At 44.1% G+C, this 18,256-nt stretch overlaps 1 protein-coding gene across 1 annotated transcript in view; it reads left to right on the top strand.

Annotated features, from left to right (window-relative positions):
- The window catches only part of LOC103274556 (leucine-rich repeat and calponin homology domain-containing protein 1-like), a 158,302-nt gene continuing 140,046 nt past the window's right edge, over positions 1 to 18,256 (top strand). Inside the window, exon 1 of the mRNA XM_021705891.1 lies at positions 1 to 423. Within this exon, the coding sequence (XP_021561566.1) occupies positions 138 to 423 (286 nt within the window). The 5' untranslated portion in view covers positions 1 to 137. The remainder of the gene's footprint in view (positions 424 to 18,256) is intronic.

Here is an 18,256-nt window from a genome sequence, read left to right as displayed (position 1 = left end):
TCCCCTCTTTCCAGCGTTTTTCCGTGGAGCACTGCAGGGATTCAGCCCGAGCTGCCGTCTTCCCCTCGCGGGGAACGCTGTGACCCCCCCCGCAGGAGCGGCGGGGCGGGGTGGGGGTGGGGGGGGGCTGGGAGAAGATGGCGACGCCGGGAGGCGAACCCCAACCTTTCGTCCCTGCCCTTTCGGTAGCTACTCTGCACCCACATCATCATCCCCACCACCACCACCACCAGCACCACGGAGGAACCGGCGGCGGCGCCGGCGGCGGCAGCGGGGGCTTCAACCTGCCCTTGAACCGCGGTCTGGAGCGCGCGCTAGAGGAGGCGGCCAACTCCGGGGGGTTGAACCTCAGCGCCAGGAAACTGAAGGAATTTCCCCGCACCGCGGCCCCCGGGCACGACCTCTCGGACACGGTGCAAGCAGGTGAGAGAGGGCCGAGGGGCAGGCCGTGGCTGGCTGTCTGGCTGGCTGTCGCGCCTTCCCCAACGCGGTGGCCAGTCACAGAGCCGGTCTGTCTCGGGGGTCCATCGGCCCGTGCTCTCCCGAGGAAGGGACCCGCGTGCGCGCGGGAGAAACAGGCCCGGCAGCGGGCACGGTCCCTGCCTCGCCCGGCGGTGCGGTGCCGGGAGGGCAGGGGGTGCGTCCGGCTGCTGCGCCGGCGAGCGCGGGTGTCCGGCCCTCCAGCCTCGGGCGGCCGCGCCGGGGAACTGGCCTCGGGGCCTGGACGTGCGCGCAGTGGAAGTGGGAGGTTTCGGGCGGCCGCGTCGGATTCCTGGGCCCCGCGCAGGGCTGCGCACCCGCGCGCGGAAAGCCGCGTCTGCGCCTCCTCGAGTCGTCTTTGCATCGAGGCGTCGCGCGTCCCTCCCGGTGGGGAAACCCAGACAAAGGTGGCTCGGCCGAGGGCAGCGGCGCACTGCCGCGAGCCCCCCTCGGCGACACCGCCGTGGGGTGGGGCAGCTCAGTGCCGCCTGCGAGGTGCCGTGGCTTCCTCCTCCTGCGCCTGTGCCAAGAAAGAGCCGCGGCGCTTGTCGTGAACTCCATTCGGCGGCCGATTCGGAAGCGATCGGCTCGCTCCTTCCTCGCGTTTGGCTCACCGCCCACACAGTTTGGTTCCTACTTTGCAGCTACCCGGTTTTCAGTAACCTGGTGGTTGCTGGGACCCAGAAATGGACGGGATGGCCTGTTTTTTAAAAAGTAATTAACGTGAGCCGGTTTGCCTGTGAGCCCGGCAAGTTGTAACTCGCGCCATTAAGCTGCATAACTTTTTCAAGTTGTGTCATGTATGACATATTTCTGGAACGTCTGCCTTCTCGTTGGTAGTTGGAGTTGCCGGAGCGGGTTCTATAAACAGGAAGGAGGGTGGTGGAATGGGATTCGGGCCTTGAGATCTGTACGGAAACCGACTTGGTTTCCGACCATCTGGTTCAGCTCCCCCGGGGACGGTTTGTATCTTAGCAAGCGCCTAACATTTCCCAAGGCAGTGGGTGCCCTATTTTGGAGTCACTGCCCAGGCCTCTCTGTTGTCATCACCTCGTGGGCCAAGTGTCAGCCCTCTGGGTCCTGGATTGCTTGACTGCCAGCATGAGCTTCCAGGGTTTTTTGTGTGTGTTTTTTTCTGTAGAGGAAGAAGAGGGTGGGCAAGGGAGCAGACAGTGGACTTTTGGAGGCGAAGTTTCCAGTGTTTCTCTCTCCCTTTAATTCAGTAAACATTTATCTAGAACCTTAATGAATAATTCGATAGAATTTTGAGTTCATCTCAGGCAGAAAGTGCTTACCAGGGTCATTCAACTTTGTAATTTGAATTTAGGGATAGTCAGGAGTGGGCAAGAAAGAGGGAGTTTCCAAAGTTGGGCTGTCAACAGCTGGGGATTTCTTTTGCTAGGACCTTAGTTGCATCTTCTCAAGTGGAAGTTATTCCAAGAATTGCCTGAATCATTAACTTGTAAAAACTTATAAATTCTCCTTACTGTCTGCCATAGAGTGTACCATGAGCTGTGGGATGGTTGGATATGACTGCAGAAAACAGCTGGCATGACCAATAACAAACACTACATGTATAGTTCAGTAGGGAGGCTTCAAAGCTGTTCTACTTCAGTGATGCTGACGATTATTTTAAAAGATAGATGAACTTGATGTGTCTGCTGTGTTGGCATTTCTTTGAGAAGACCAGTGTTTTAAAAAGCGGAGACCACATCTTTCTACTAAGACTGCCATGTGAAGTTGACGTTTAAAAGTGTTCCTATTCTCCTCTTTGCTAGTTTATGGGAAGCTTAGTTTGTGAGTTTTGCCGGGTTTTAATTGTGACTCACTTGCACATGTTTAACGCTCAGTTAAAATTCAGAGACTTAGTGTTAATTCCTCATCCAGAAACATAATGTTTTGAAGGGGAGGGAGAGTGGAGGGATGTCACCTAAGTTTGTAGAAGCTTTAAGACAAACCCATAAGGAGAGAAAAGCAAGTAGTTATTTGCTTCTGCAAAATATCTTTGGCTCAGGTAAAAAACAGGGTGTATGCCACATGTATTCTTTGTTATAAAAAATATTTACTAACAGTTTCTTATTTGGAAGAACCAAAACTGAAAATAAGTAAGAGTTAAAATTACTTCCAGTGTGCATAGTGTTGACATTTCCTATATACAAAGAGCTCTAGCAGAGTTGAAATTATAAATAGTAACATATTGGTAAAGATAATGACTTCTCCTGGACTCATATTTAGTTTAAGAGTATCTCTTAAAATCAGAATGGATATGAAGATCTTTAAAGAGCTGTGAAGTGCACTTTGTCATAAATTTTCTAAGACAGAGTGATACAGCAAGCTTTATTCACTGTTATGTTGTATAATACAGGCTGTTGGGTTTATGCCTTTTAAAAAGTCACTCTTCTGGCAGCCACTTAAGCAGAACTGCACTCCTGGGCAACATAGTGTGTTTGTACAGAATTGAAGAGTAAGATATCAACCCAGAAACATAGAATAGATGTCTAAGCTGTCCCTCAAATGCATATACTTTTATTTATAGGAAAAAACTCAGGCTCTCACTTTGAGCCTATTAACTTGCTTACATTTGAGTCAAAATGATTTTTTTTTTCTTGGTCAGATTCTAGTCTTTTAGCAGATGAGACCAGGAAAGACTGATCCACACAGGCATAGTGGCACGGTTGTCACTGACCAAAACAAAAAAAAGCACAGTTAGCACTGGGTGCACTTTGCTATGTGCCAGGTGCTTAGCTGCGTGATCTCACTCAGTCCTTACTAGGACCCAGTCATACTCTGGTTTATGGTTGAGGAGATTGGGATCGAGACAAGGCAGATAACTTGCCAAGGCAGAAAACGTGCCAAGATTTACCCCTACTGAGATGGTGAACCCTGACGGTCTCACTTTCGCATTCATGTTCTTGACCATACTCTGGTTAGGCAGAGGGTAGGGATGGAGAGAGGCAGAATCTGGGAGGCTTTCTGGAGATTCACTAAGGGGCATTCATTCCACAAGTATCTGCTGAGATGCTCTGAGTGCCAACCACTGGTCTAGGCAATGGGGACACAGCAGTGACCAGAAGAGGATTCCTATTTCCCTTCTTGTGACGTTCTCATTCTATTTGGAGGGGAATGGAGACATAAATTAAGAAATTGATTTTGCGGGATTAGTAGGAAGAGCTATAGGATAGATATCTCTGTTTTGTAAATATACGAGTGATTCTATATTGACTTGAGGTGGCCTGTTAGAAGAGCACAAACAATGTGTAGTAATAAATATAAATGGAAGGATAAAATTGGGCCCAATAAAAAGAAGTACATAAATAAGCACATCAGTCGAGCAAACTTTTTTTTAGTGCTGATTTATTAAGTAGTGTCCTTTTGGATGGAGAAGTTCAAAAGCCTGTTTGTAGGACTTGTATGGATTAAAGAGAGGAATAAGAAAAGAAAGTGTCTGTCTCAGGCTGATTGCAGGAGGTCCTAGAAAATGAAAAGGAAGCCCTTAGACTTGATGTGCAGACCACTAGTTGAAAGTTCTGTCAAGGGAAGGGGTGGAGTGTTTCATTGCCAATAGCTTTTTGAGGTGACTATAGGCAAGAAAGACCCTACAGGAAACAACAAGTTTGTCCAGGCAGGAATATAGAAGTGCAGCATAAAAAATACTCATTTATACATGAGGGCAGAGTTTTGTAGGAGATGCAAGTTATAAGACAAGACAGGAATGTGGAGAAGCTAAGTAGCGGTTCTGAGAAGCCACTGAGCCACAAGGCCAAAGTATTGCCAAATAGTATTGATGGATATTTTCCTGTGCAGAATTCACAGGAAAAAGTCATTTTGGTGAAGCCGGTTAGGAAGGGCTTTGACAGCAGAAGATTTGGATCGGGTTTAGTGGGAATGATAGGATTAGGGTGGGAGTGCCCATGAACATTCTGTGGCTGGAAGGATGGTTCCAGGATGTAGAGTGAGAACCCGACAGTCCAAGATTCTGTGAATAAAGGAAGAGAGGGCATTGAAGTCTGTTTTTCTGGTCTGATCCTCTCATGCTACTCCCACTTTTTATGGGGTAGTAGAGCACAGGGCTCTTATGACTCTTTGATTGAGGTCTCTGGAAATGGTCAAGGCTTGGGATTTGTCAGTTTGTGGGACTAATACCCTCCTCTGTATGAGGTAGCTCTCTTAAATGCCTGTGCAATTCAAAGAATCTTCTCTGAGTTTTGTGGACAAGTTTATCTCCTGAAGGCTGACTTTCTCCACTCCACTCTCATCCTATAGCAAAAGAGTCCTGGGATGTTAGCACTCTTTAATCATTGGAATTCACACAGGACTTGATAAAGAGATCTAGTTATTCTCAGCAACATATTCCATTTCATAATTTTGGTCATACAGATGTTTCATTATAAACATAATGAAATGTTTGAAATCATATGTTTTCTTTAAAACTTATATTTTTTATAGTCTATCTAATGGAACTATATTTCTGCTGTTGAATTAAATTTGTTATTAATATACTTATCACTTCTGTGACTGTCACTCAGATAAATATATTTATTCATTATATGTATTTTAAGTACAGAATTCTGTTCATAGACTATAAGTTATATGGCCATGTGCAGTGGCTCATGCTGATAATCCTAGCACTTTGGAAGGCCGAGGCAGGCAAATCATTTGAGCCTAGGAGTTGGCGACCAGTGTGGCAACATAGCAAGACCTCATGTCCCAGTTACTCGAGAGGCTGAGGAGGGAGGATTACCTGAGTCCAGGTGGTTGACGCTGCAGTGAGCCCTGATGATGCCACTGCACTCCAGTCTGGGCAACAGAGTGAGAGACCCTGACTCAAAAACAAAACAAAACAAAACCCCCAAAACTATAAATCATATCCTTTTCCTTATTATTATTATTTTTTCTGTTGGTCAATTTCCTCCTTTTAAGGTGTAGATAAATTCTAGTATAAAGGAAAAGCCTTTAGAACAACTAAGACAATGTGTACAGTGGCTCTGAATCATGTCCAGATGTGCTTTTCCACGTGTCCGTAGCATGACAGCAACAGCCTCCACAAACCTACTTACTAGTCTCATTGCTTGCCTTGTAGGCGCCTGTACTGAAAAGGCAAGAGCATGCTAATCATGCTTCTAGAATAATAGCCTACACCTGTAGGTCAGAAAACCTCTGGGAATTTTTGACCTGTGCCAGTTTATAAAGGAACAGCCTAAGATGTGACCTTCATCATTGGAATGACTGCTAGATATTTTGTCAGTCACTGTAACATTTGATTTTTGGTGGCCGTATGCTCTTAGGCCAAAAATTAGCACACCCTTTCATTTAATGTATTTTATTTAAATTACTAAGAATGTTTTTTGTGTGACTGTGGTGAACTGAAATTTTCCATGCCATGGTTTAGTAATTCTTCAGTATAAACATTTAGAGGGTAGATACCTTGTGAAATCCATGTTGATGTCATCAATTCATAAGTCAAGTTTCTTTTGTCCTTGCTGTCCTTCTGGTGTGCACATAGACTTTTTCTGTCTAATCATTCAACTTCATCATTACTTGTTTAAACTGTTGTTTCCCTCTTTTGTGTGTACTTCTCTGTTTTTCTTCCCTTTTTAATCTATAAAAGAGTTTTAATATTTAAGCTGGGCAGCATATTTACAGTGCTCTTAAAATCTTCCTGTAATTATCTTCCCCCAGGTGTTGTATTACATGTGCTTTTCCAGAGACTTGATAATTCAAATGGTAGAAATGCCATGACCCTATTTAGGATAGTATGTGTTCATCAGACCACATAACTTATGCTTTTGTCTAAGCCTCCCAGCAACCTGTTTATGAGGCTTCTTTTCAGATTTTGTATAACTTTTTGGAAAATTGAACTTCAGTCTTTGAGAGCTATTGGGGGAAATGATCTTGGGCTTAGATATGGCAATTCCATCAACTGGTGACCTCTTTCAGTGATTGTGTCAGTTGTAGGAATTAAAGTATTTGGTGTTGCTTGCAGTGAATATTTCAAGTAATAAGATTATAATCTATCATAAAAATTTTAAGGATGAAAGACATAAAACCCAACTGTATTTACAGAGATAATCTCTTTAAAAAATTTAAATAATGTAGTTTATTTAACTCAATATGATATTAGTATTATCTTTTATTTTAAAGATGTAGGGTACAATTCAGGGTTAGGTACATAAGTGGTCATTGTACAGGTGAAGTTTGTGCCTCCCATCGGTCCTCACTTCTCCTGTTTGGGATCAGGTACCTTTATTAGTGTTGTGTCCCTTCAAGCAGTGATCATGTAGTATTATGATAAATGTTCAGATACATAGACAATATCTTTTTTATGCATAACTTCTACAAAGCCTAGCTTCTGCTATTGCTACCATTCTTTTGTTGCCTGAAAGTTTCTTGCATCAGAATTTTACTATTGTATTTCAGATAGTAAGACTAGAGAAAAAAAAAAAAGAAAAAGAAAAAAAAAGCAAGGCCAGGATTCCAAGTAAGACTTAGTTTAGGAAAATGAGGCCTACTAAATATAGACTCAAGCTTGAAGTATGCCTGTATTATTCTTTGTCTTAATTTAAGATTTCAGTGATACTGCTTCCATATTCTGTAGTAAGAAATAGTACATTTGGAAACTATCTGTTCCCATAAAGTAATTCAAAAATAAAGTGAGATTGTTTACACAAACAGAAAGTTGATGAACTGTGAGAATTTGGCTTCTCTTGCTTTCTCCAGCAATGCAATAGAAGGGAAATGCCTTTAGAGTCAGATTTCTGTGTATGTTCATAGTTTTTTCCCAACTGTATCTATCCTCCTTTACTGGCCATAAAGGAGGATGTAGTTGGGGAAAAATGTTAGAGAAGAACACTATGTTTGATTTGCATAACAAATCCTTCATTGTTTTACTTGATAAGAAATTATTGCTCCTGTGTTAATATGTTGATGTCAAGACATCTCAATTTACCAAATCTGAAACTCTTAGAGAATATTTTAAAATCAGGGTGGATTGGTGGCTCACACATGTAATCCCAGCACTTTGGGATACTGAGACAGGAGGATTGCTTGAGGCCAGGAGTTTGAGATCAACCTGGGCAACATAGCGAGACCCCCCCATCCCTACAAATAAATTTTAAAAAATTAGCCATGCCTGGTGGCGCGTGCCTATAATCTCAGCTACTTTGGAGGCTAAGGTGGGAGGATAAGTGATCCTCAAGCGAGACCAGGAGGTTGAGGCTGCAGTGAGCTATAATTGCACCACTGCACTCTAGCCTGGGTGACAGAGCAAGACCCTGTCTCTAAAAAAATTTTTTAAAAGATTATTTTAAGTCATCAGGGGCATGTTATTTGATTTTGGGACCTTCCTAGATGTTTATTTTTCTTTCTTCTGCTGTTTGGTTTTTTTCCCCTCAGTAACACGGGTGTGAGAGGAAACAGGCCAGGAGCTCTCCAGCTCAATCAGTCTTGAATTTCCTCTCCACTGTTCTCACCAAATGGGCAGAAAGAGGCCCCCATCGTAGTTTTTCTCATCTTCCTGCCTCTCATGTGGCCTTGCTTTTGACAGCCAACTCCTGTGGTGTGATACATACAGCTTTGCCACGTGATGTATTTCTCTATTATTCTTTCATATTTTTTATGTTTGGGCCATACAGCGCGAGGAGTAGCCTCAGTATATCTGGCCTAGTTCAATCAGCTTAGCTCTGATTTAACTCACTTCATCTCTGCAGGCAACAGTGACACTTCAAGGATAGCATCATCCACAGACTGCCTGATCCTCCCTTCCCCTAGATTGCCTTAATTTTGCTTTTCCGTTCATTTACCTCACACCCCCCTCCCTCTGCCCTGTAGGAGTCTCCTTACCCCACTCTTGCCCTCACTCCACTGTCATCCAGTCCCCACGCCTACTCAAAATAAACAGCCTTCCTATCAGCATCTCTCTGGAAATCTCAGCACTGAGTCAGGCATAGCCTTCAGGCACCTTTGCATTATTTCCTTCTGGCATTTTTTGTCTTATTGCTTCTTCTTTGGTACTTTCTCAGTGTTTAGGCTCTTTCCTCCTCACTGGCCTGTGACATTTGGTGAGACAGGACTTTTTCTGGTTTTTGTATATACCCTCATTGCCTAGCACAGAAAGTGCTAGATAAACATCCATGGACTGTTCCCTCTCCTTTTTTCACTCTTACTCTCTGCACTTATCATCTTGGATCTACCCTGAAGGTGTCCCCTACCTGTGCATGCTTTGCTGATCTGCTGTCATTTTCCTGGTGCTGACCTTATTTTTCTCCCATGACGTCAACATCTTTTGACTTCTCAGCGTTGTCCTCTGTGTTAGTCTGCTAGGGCTGCTATAACAAAATTCCACAGACGAGGTGGCTTAAATAACAGAAATTTATTTTCTCATAGTTCTGGAGGCTGGAAGTTCAAGATCAAGGTGTTGGCAGGTTTGGTTTCTCCTGAGGCCTCTCTCTTGGATTGCAGGTAGTGGTTTTCTTCCTGGGTCTTTCCATGGCCGTTCCTCTGTGCACACACATCCTGGTGTCTCTTTCTGAGTCCCAATGTCCTCTTCTTATAAGGGCACCAGTCGCCGGGCTCGGTGGCTCAGCCTGTAATCCCGCGAGTGGATTGCCTGAGCCCACGGGTTCAAGACCTGTCTGGGCAGGCGAGACCTCATCTCTACAATAAATCAAAAAAATTAGCCAGGCGCGGTAGTGTGCGCCTGTAGTTCCAGCTCCTTGGAAGGCTGAGGCGGAAGGATCGCCAGAGTCCAGCAAGTCGAGGCTGCGGTGGCCAGGAGCGGCCACTGTACTCCAGTCTGGGCCACAGTGAGACTCCAACTCAAAAAAATAAAAATAAAAAAAGAATAAGGGCACCAGTCAGTTTGGATTTGGGCCCACCCTACTGACCTCATGCAACCTAATTACCTCTTTGAATTACCCTATCTCATTCTAGGAGTTAATGTTTTCACATGAATTTTGGAGGGTCACAGTGCAGCCTATAACACCCACCCACTCACCCCTTTTGTAGCTGGCAGTTACTGCTTCTCCCCTAGCCTGCATAAACTGACCTTGGACCTGTATGAGGCTGACCTCACAGATGCCTTTGCACAGGACCGGGGACCGGTCCTGTTTGTTCACTATCTGGTTCTTAGGATCTAACCTGGCACTCACCAGCTGCCACATCGTTAGAGTCTCAAAAAATGTTACTGAACACTCGAATGTGCTGGAAAAGAGGGAAATATCGGCCAGGTGCAGTGGGTCAGGCCCGTAATCCCAGCACTTTGGGAGGCTGAGATGAGAGAATTGCCTGAGCTCAGGGGTTTTAGACCAGCCTGGGCAACTTGGCGAGATATTATCTCTACAATAAATCAAAAAATAAGCTGGACGTGGTAGAGCTCGCCTGTAGTTCCAGCTACTTGGAAGGCTGAGGCAGAAGGATCGCCTGAGCTCAGCAGGTTGAGGCTGCAGTAGCCGTGAGCATGCCACTGCATGCTCCAGCCTGGGTGACAGAATGAGACTTCAATTAAAAAAAAAAAAGCCAGGCACGGTGGCTCACGACTATAATCCCAGCACTTTGGGAGGCCAAGGTGAGAGGACTGCCTGAGCCCACGGGTTCGACCAGCCTGGGCAACTTGGTGAAGCCTCATCTTTACAATAAATCAAAAAATTAGCTAGGCATGGTGGTGTGTGTCTGTAGTTCCAGCTACTTGGAAGGCTGAAGTGGAAGGGTTACCTGGGCCCAATAGGTCGAGGGTGCGGTGGCTGTGAGCATGCCACTGTACTCCAGCCTGGGTGACAGAATGAGACTCCAACTCAAAAAAAAAAAAAGAGAGAAAGAACCTTATTTACACTTTAAAATGGATGACTTTGGCTTGTCTGGGCCCTTTCTTCATTTTTCATTGATTTAGAATCTTTTTGGTGTTTGGTAGGTCCCTAAGAGTCATGCTTTTTCTTAGCCAAGATAGGGTCACTTCTCATTAACATTTGCATGTGTTTGTAGCAATGTTACACCCAGAATCAAATGAATAATAGTGGATTCTGAAGGAGATGAGCAGGTGTTTTGTCATAACAAATATTGCTTGAAATTAGCAAATAAGGAAAAATTAGCCAGACTCAGTTGCTCACCCCTTTGGGATGATGAGGTGGGAGGCTTGCTTGAGCCCAGGAGTTTGAGACCAGCTTAGGCAACACTGTGAGACCTGATCTCAAAAAATTAGCCAGGTGTGGTGGTGCACTCCTGTAGACCCAGCTTTCTTGGGAGGCTGAGGCAGGAGGATCACCCGAGCCCAGGAGGTCAAGGCTGAGGTGAACCATGATCATACCACTGCACTCCTGCCTGGTTGACAGAGTGAGACCCCAACTCAAAAGAAAAAAAAAAAAAGAAAAAAAAAAAGAAAAGAAAAACTAAACATTTTTTCATCACCTATCATGTGTAAAAAGTTATGGATGATTAAAAAGTAGAGGCATAGTTCCACCTACTTTAAATTGGTAGGGGTTAAAGAAATAATATATTTGAAAGAACTTTACACATATGGTATTCTCATTAGCATGTGTCATTTTCAGATAAAGCCTTTTCAGGTCAAAGGGACTTTCTTCCCTCTTTTTTCATCAGTGTGGCTTTAGTGGTTAAAAATTGGGTGTCTTGAATCTCAGAGACCTGGGTCAAGATCTTGGTTTTGTTGTCTATAAACTCTGTCACTTTGGCCAGATAACTTAAACCCTGTGTATCAGTTTTGTCACTTGTGAAATGGAAATGGTAAAGGTATGTACCTAATAGAGTTATTGTGAGGGCAGTGCACAACTAACACTATTAAATGCTTTTTCTATGCCAGGTATCACTCCAAGTACTTTATATGTAAATATATGTGTAAATATATGTAATACATGTATCACCTCATTTAGTGCTTGCTAAGTGTTCTGTTTTAACCAGAGTAGGAGCCCAGTAACTCTTAGCTTTGCCTATCTGTTGAGGCCTGAAGAGGGAATTTAGAAACCTAGAAACCACCTGTTTGTATCTCACCCTCCTTTAATAGCCATGGACGCTGAGGCTCAGAGAGCTTAATCATTTGGCTAGGGTCACACAGAAGGGTGGTGAGCGCCAGAGCCAAGGCAGAGTGTCACAACCACACATCAAAAGAACTATTTCTGTAGAGCTAGGAGGGCTCCATTGGGATGGAAGAAGGACTTTTCCTCCCTTCATAGAGTCCTCAGGTCAGACCCACACAAACCCACCATAAGGCAGGCCTCCCAAAGAATAAAAAATGCTTGCTGTGAAACCTTTAGCAACATATGGTCCCAAGCTGGGGAGAGGACATAAAGCTAACGGTAGTTACAGATGAAACATGTTAGTTGAGGATTTTATTGCCTGTGGTTCGGGGGACATACAGGCCTTGTCAGTTGGATTCCAAGTACTAAAAAGGCATGCTGGGCAGTCCCCAGTGCACAAACTGGAGACCCACAAAGGTCTCTCATAGCAAGTCTTTTGTTTTAGAACTTGTAATTTGTTTTCCTGTAAAAACAATGTAGTACTGGTGATTTGGTTCTCCCACCAACCCATGAAGGCCCGTTTTACCCTAGCAGACACGGGCCTTTGTGTTAATGATCGTTTCTTAGTGTTTCTTTGGAAAAATGTAGTCTCAGTTCTGACATGAAATCCTGAATCTGGAGAATTCGGCATAAAGCTGTGCATGAGGCTCCTGCCTCTTGACAATTCTTTTCCTTCTGGCCCTTCTGACTACGGGTCAGAGGTTCCCCAACCCTCTCCCAGGCCCCTTGGTCAGTGGGCTAAGAAGCTGGGTGTCCCACCCTACTGGTGTGGGGAGCAGGGGTTGGCATAAGTCAGGGGTCTACCTGGGACCCAGCGAGGCTGCTGGACTGGTAGGAGCAGATCCCGGAGCTGCCCACCTGATGGAGATGGGTAGGGATTTAACCACTTCTCTACTTAATTTCTCCCTCCCTTCCTCTGTCCCTTCTTTCTGGAGAGCAGTGGCCTGATCATAGCTCACTGTAGCCTTGTACTCCTGGGCTCAAGCACTCCTTCCACCTCAGCCTCCCAAGGAGTTAGGACTACATGTGTACCACCATGCTCGGCTAATTTTTCAATTTCTTTTTGTAGAGAGAGGATCTTGCTATGTTGCTCAGGCTGGTCTTGAGCTCCTGTCCTCAAGTGCTCCTTCTGTCTTGACTTCCCAAAGTGTTAGGATTACAGGCGTGAGCCATTGCACCCAGTTCCAATATTTCTTATATGTTATCTCCCCAAATTTATTACTTTTAGAATTGGAGGAAAGTTACTGAACCTCAAGTTTGTAATTTGTTAAAAGCAAAAATGCTCTTTACCCTTTGGATGGTTATGATGTTTCACAAGGTAACATATAATATAGTATGAGATGAGGGCTCTCGTCTGACACTGAGTGAGTGAACCTTGATTCCAATGGGATTATGTGGCATAGTTTTCTTCAGTCAGATAAATATTTGGAGGTTGTCCGCATATCATCAGCATAGTGGCTAAGAAATAGACTATGGCCGTGTTTTCATTCTGGCTCCACCAGGAGTGGCTAGCACTTCACTTCTCTGTGCCTCAGTTTCCTCTTCATAAAATGGAGGATACTGATCAGAATATTATTGTAAGTAGGAAATGAATAGATATAAATGTAATTTGACCAAAAGGTCAATGTCTGGCAATGATTTTGCCATGATGATGATGATGATAATGATGTTGATGGTGATTTTTGAGTCAGAATCTCACTCTGCCACCCTGGCTGCCACCCACCTCAGCCTTCCAAAGTGCTGGGATTACAGATGTGAGCTATCGTGCCCAGCCTGATTTTGCCATTAATATTATTAGGCTCTATTACTTTAGAGGCAGGGCTTTAGGAATAAATCTGTAGATTCAAACATACCATTTTCCTCATGTTTTCCTGGCATCCAACGTTTATTTTGAACTTCAGTCAGAAGTTATTTCATTGGGGCAGGCGCAGTGGTGCATGCCTATAATCCTAGCACTTTGGGAGGCTGAGGCAGGAGAATTGCTTGAGGCCAGGAGTTCAAGACGCCTGGGAAACATAGCAAGACCTCATCTTTTTTTTTTTTTTCGAGTTGGAGTCTCACTCTGTCACCCAGACTGGAGTGCAGTGGCCGCTCCCGGCCACCACAGCCTCGACCTGCTGGGCTCCGGCGATCCTTCCGCCTTAGCCTTCCAAGTAACTGGAACTACAGGCATGCGCTACCACCCCCAGCTAATTTTTGATTTATTGTAGAGATGAGGTCTTGCCAAATTGCCCAGGCGGGTCTTGAACCCGCAGGCTCAGGCAATCTACTCACCTCGGCCTCCCAAAGCGCTGGGATTACAGGCTGAGCCACCAAGCCCGGCCAAGACCTCATCTTTATGAGACACAGAAAGACTCAAGTCCATACTGTAACATTAATAAAATAACCTCAATATTCAGAAAGCTTGGGTGTATATACTATCAGTGTATGTAAGTGTTATTTGCATTCTTTTGTCAGTCTTGGAAGGATGGTAGAGTAGGTGGTGTTCATCATCCCAGATTGCTTGTAAAGAAACTGAGGCTGGATGGTGAAATGATTTTCATTGGGTTATGCTGCTAGTCAGTGATTGAGTCAGGACCAAGTCTTCAGAGTTTCCATTCATTCATCAGTCTAACAGTGTTCTTAGGTCTGATTTGATGTCTACCATAACAAAGAAATCCTGAGGGGATCGAGCCGAGAGAGGAGAATGAGTTCAGGACTCTTACTGAGGAGCGTGGATAACCTTCTTCCTGTGCCTCATTATGTATTCAGGTGAAGGCTGCTGGGGGCTAACTCCTCTTGTGGCCTTGGGACTGGAGGGGTGGGAAGTGGGTGCATGGGACCTCAGAAGGGCGTGGGGTGCAACCCTCCACTTCTGCAAGAGTCCTTCATTGATTTAAAAGCTCTTCACATTAAAACAAAATTTGACTATTTTTTAATGCCCTTGGCAAAAAGCAGTTTGGAATCATTTTGTGTTCTTGACACCTGCTCTGAAGAGTATATAAAAAGTTTCTTCTACAAGAAATGAGACAATGTCTACAAGAAGGCAGGCAGGGCTTTAGGAATAAATCTGTAGATTCAAACATACCACTTTTCTCATGTTTTCCTGGCATCCAATGTTTATTTTGAACTTCAATCAGAAGTTATTTCATTGGGGCAGGTGCAGTGGTGCATGCCTATAATCCTAGCACTTTGGGAGGCTGAGGCGGGAGAATTGCTTGAGGCCAGGAGTTCAAGACCAGCCTGGGAAACATAGCAAGACCTCATCTTTATTTGAAGAAAAAAAAAAAAAATTTAATTAAGAATCTCATGATAGGTTTAGCATCCCCCTATGGAAACCAATATGGGAACATAAGTGGGGATAAAGTTTGTTAAGCCGGGATCACATCTGAGGCCAGGGTCCTTCAGAATTTTCCTCCTTCAGTCCTCAGAAGACCCTTGAGAGGCAGGTGGTATGGTCGCTACTGTCAAGGGCACTGTAGATGATCTGAGTACACTTGTAGAGTGAGTGAGTAAAGATGAGCCAAAACTGAAACCCAGGCTGTTGTAGAAGAAGTGCAGGAGCTGCCTCTATTTTAGTGTCACTGAGTATTTGGAGGTGGAGTAAGAGACCAGAGGCGATTTTGCATATGAGAATCAAGCCCAAGGCCTTTTGACAAATGGTCCTGGGGTGGCACAGAGATTTCAGAGTCTATTCCCGAGTAGGACCCAGACTCCCAGCTAAGCTGAAAGTGAGTGCAGAGGACCCAGGTATATGCATGGGGAATTCCAGCTCTGATCCTCACTTGTTTGGAATGGCCAACTGCCAGCTTCATTTCTAAGACTGTGTTCTAAGGAACAATTGTTTGAACAATTCTTCAAGGTGTTCATTGTTTAAAATTAAGTAGATACACATTTGGGTTTTTAGTTTTGGTAAAAACTCTTCTTGTTGGATTTTATAATACATAACTTAATTGAACTGTCCATTGACATTTTATTAAATTTTGTTCCCTCTGATGAGAAATGAACAAATAGCCATTGGGTGAGAGACTTTTTTTTTAAGTTTACTTTTGAGAACATTATGTTTGGAATACAAGTACTTACTTTCTAACAGCTGTTTTACGAAGTAATGAGTCACTGATTTGATTTCTAAATATGTTTTATTTTGTAATAAAGATCTTTCATTACATTAATTGCATTTGCAATCTTGTAGATGAAATAGAGCAGCACAAAAATTGTGACTGAAAATATCAGAATCTTTAGCATGTATGCAAATCAAATCTAATTTAAGGGAATCCGTGCAATTGAAGGCAAATAGCTATCTCTATATCTCCTTTGGAGGTGCAGGTGATAACCTCTGCATGCAATTTAAGGCAATTATGTGTTTTTTTCTAGACTTTAGAAGACTTGGGTAAATCCAAGTTAATTTAAGTTTCAGCAGTCATTCCAGATATTATAGGCTTATAAGAGACTCTTAGCTGTGGTTTGTTCAGGTATTTACACTTAATGCTTTCTTGTATCTGTACAGTACTTTAAAAGATGCTATGCCCTAACTCTGTGAGTGCAAATGTGCCTAAATTTGATCTATTTTATAAAATTCACTTGGCAGCAGAGAAGACTTGCTTTTGCTCCCTTCCCCCCCATCCCGCACAGGCTATGTCCTTGGAATCAGTATGTTATTGAAGACTAGGTATCTCAGTATGAAATTTGCACTGTGGGAGTTCCGAGGTAATGCGCACTGATAGAGCCCTTAATGTCTGCCTCTCAGGAGGGTGAGTGGCAAAGACTGTATAACCCAGCTAAGTGCTTTCATAATCAGGCAGTTTCAGTCTTTCTCAAGTGGTTTCACAGTTTCAGTGTGTGCTGTCTCCTGTCTCTGTATCTCAGACCCCTTCTCCCCTTGGGCAGTCTGTTTGTAATCTCTTACCACATGGTGGATTGGATTGGACAAACCTTATCACCTTTGGATGAAGGACTTCAACTCTCAGACACATCACTTTGCATAAGTCTATGCAATATTCCTGCACCTTTTTTTATTTTTTATTTTTATTTTTTGATCTCATTCTGGGTCTCATTCTGTCAGCCTGGCTGGAGTGCGATGGCATGATCACAATTCACTGAACTCTCGACCTCCTGGGCTCAGGCCATCTCCTGCTTTAGCCTCCTGAGTAGCTGGGACTACAGGCATGCACAACCATGCCCAGCTACATTTTTTATTTAATTTTTTTGTGGAGAAGAGTTCTCATTAAGAAGAGAATGTTGCTATGGCTGGTCTCAAACTCCTGGGTTTAAGTGATTCTCTCGCCTTGGTCTGTCAAAGTGCTGGGATTGCAGACGTGAGCCACTGTGCCCGGCCTCTTTTACTTTTTTTTTTTTTTGAGTTGGAGTCTCACTCTGTCGCCCAGACTGGAGTGCAGTGGCCGCTCCCGGCCACCGCAGCCTCGCCTGCTGGGCTCTGGCAATCCTTCCGCCTCAGCCTTCCGAGTAGCCCGGAATTACAGGCATGCACTACCACGCCCGGCTGATTTTTTGTAGAGATGAGGTCTCGCTGCCCAGGCGGATCCCAAACCCGCGGGCTCAGGCAATCCACTCACCTCAGCCTCCCAAAGGCGCGGGATTACAGGCTGAGCCACCGAGCCCGGCTTCTTTTACTTTTTGAGAGATTATTATAGGTCACTGTGGACATCACAAGAGGTACTTTTAGAAGATGCTTATAATTAGCATGATGTTAAATCCAGGTTTGTGGGGAACATTTTGAGTTTATGACTCTTACCGTGGCCTATTTAATTATGGTGCCCCTTTAGCACGTCCTGATTTAGTTGGTAAGTTACGTGGTCACCCCACCACACACGTGGGATGTGGTAGATGGTACATACATACCATCTGTTAAGAACCAATTGAAATGGAGACAGGTGAAGTGACTTACCTCTGTCCAGTTAGTGTCAGGTTTCATCCAGAATTGGATCAGCTTTACCTGGTCATCTTTGCCAGCTGCTACTGTTGTCCTTTGAAGGAATTACAGTACTTGGCTGGGTTCTCTTTTTGACTTTCATGCCAAGAAACCCTCTCAGTAGAAACTTTGGCATTTGTTGTTAACTTCAGCTGGCAAAATACGGCATTAATTTTAAAATTCTGAAATATGCATATTTAAAAAGGAGTCTATACACCATGTAGACATGATTTAAATAATGATAATAAAGAGGCAGTGACAAATAGCAGAAAGAAAGCTGCAGCTGCAGGTGGGGAGGTGATTGCCTGGGAAGGGGCACAGAGAGGATGGAAATGTTCTATGTCTTTTTTTTTTTTTTTGAGTCAGATTCTCACTGTGTCTCCCAGGCTGGAGTACAGTGGCGCAATCATGGCTCACTGCAGTTTCAACCTCCTAGGTTCAGGTGATCTTTCTGTCTCAGTCTCCTGAGTAGCTGGGACTACAGCCATGTGCCACCATGCCCGACTAGATTTTAAATTTTTTTTGTAGAGACGAGGTCTCATTATGTTGCCCAGGCTGGTCTTGAACTCCTGGGCTCAAACAATCTTTCTGCCTCAGCCTCGCAAAAAGTCTGGCTGTTCTATGTCTTAATTGTAACAGTGAGAACATAGGTGCATGTATTTGTCAGAACTCAGTGAACTCTGCATTTTAAATGAGTGCATTTTAATGTAAATCATACCTTCATAAAGTATAAGGAGGGGACCCCAAAAGCCTAGAATTATTAAAAAAATTGTATTCATTCTTAAATGTTTAAATTTCAGTCACCTACAAACTGCTCTGTTTGAGGCAATATACCTTTTGTGATGCT

The sequence above is a fragment of the Carlito syrichta genome, unplaced genomic scaffold, assembly GCF_000164805.1.
Source record: "Carlito syrichta isolate Samal-C Ts95f unplaced genomic scaffold, Tarsius_syrichta-2.0.1 Scaffold314799, whole genome shotgun sequence".
Classification (NCBI taxonomy): Eukaryota; Metazoa; Chordata; class Mammalia; order Primates; family Tarsiidae; genus Carlito; species Carlito syrichta.
Note: the sequence above shows the minus strand (reverse complement) of the source record. Positions and strands in the feature narration are given on the sequence as shown.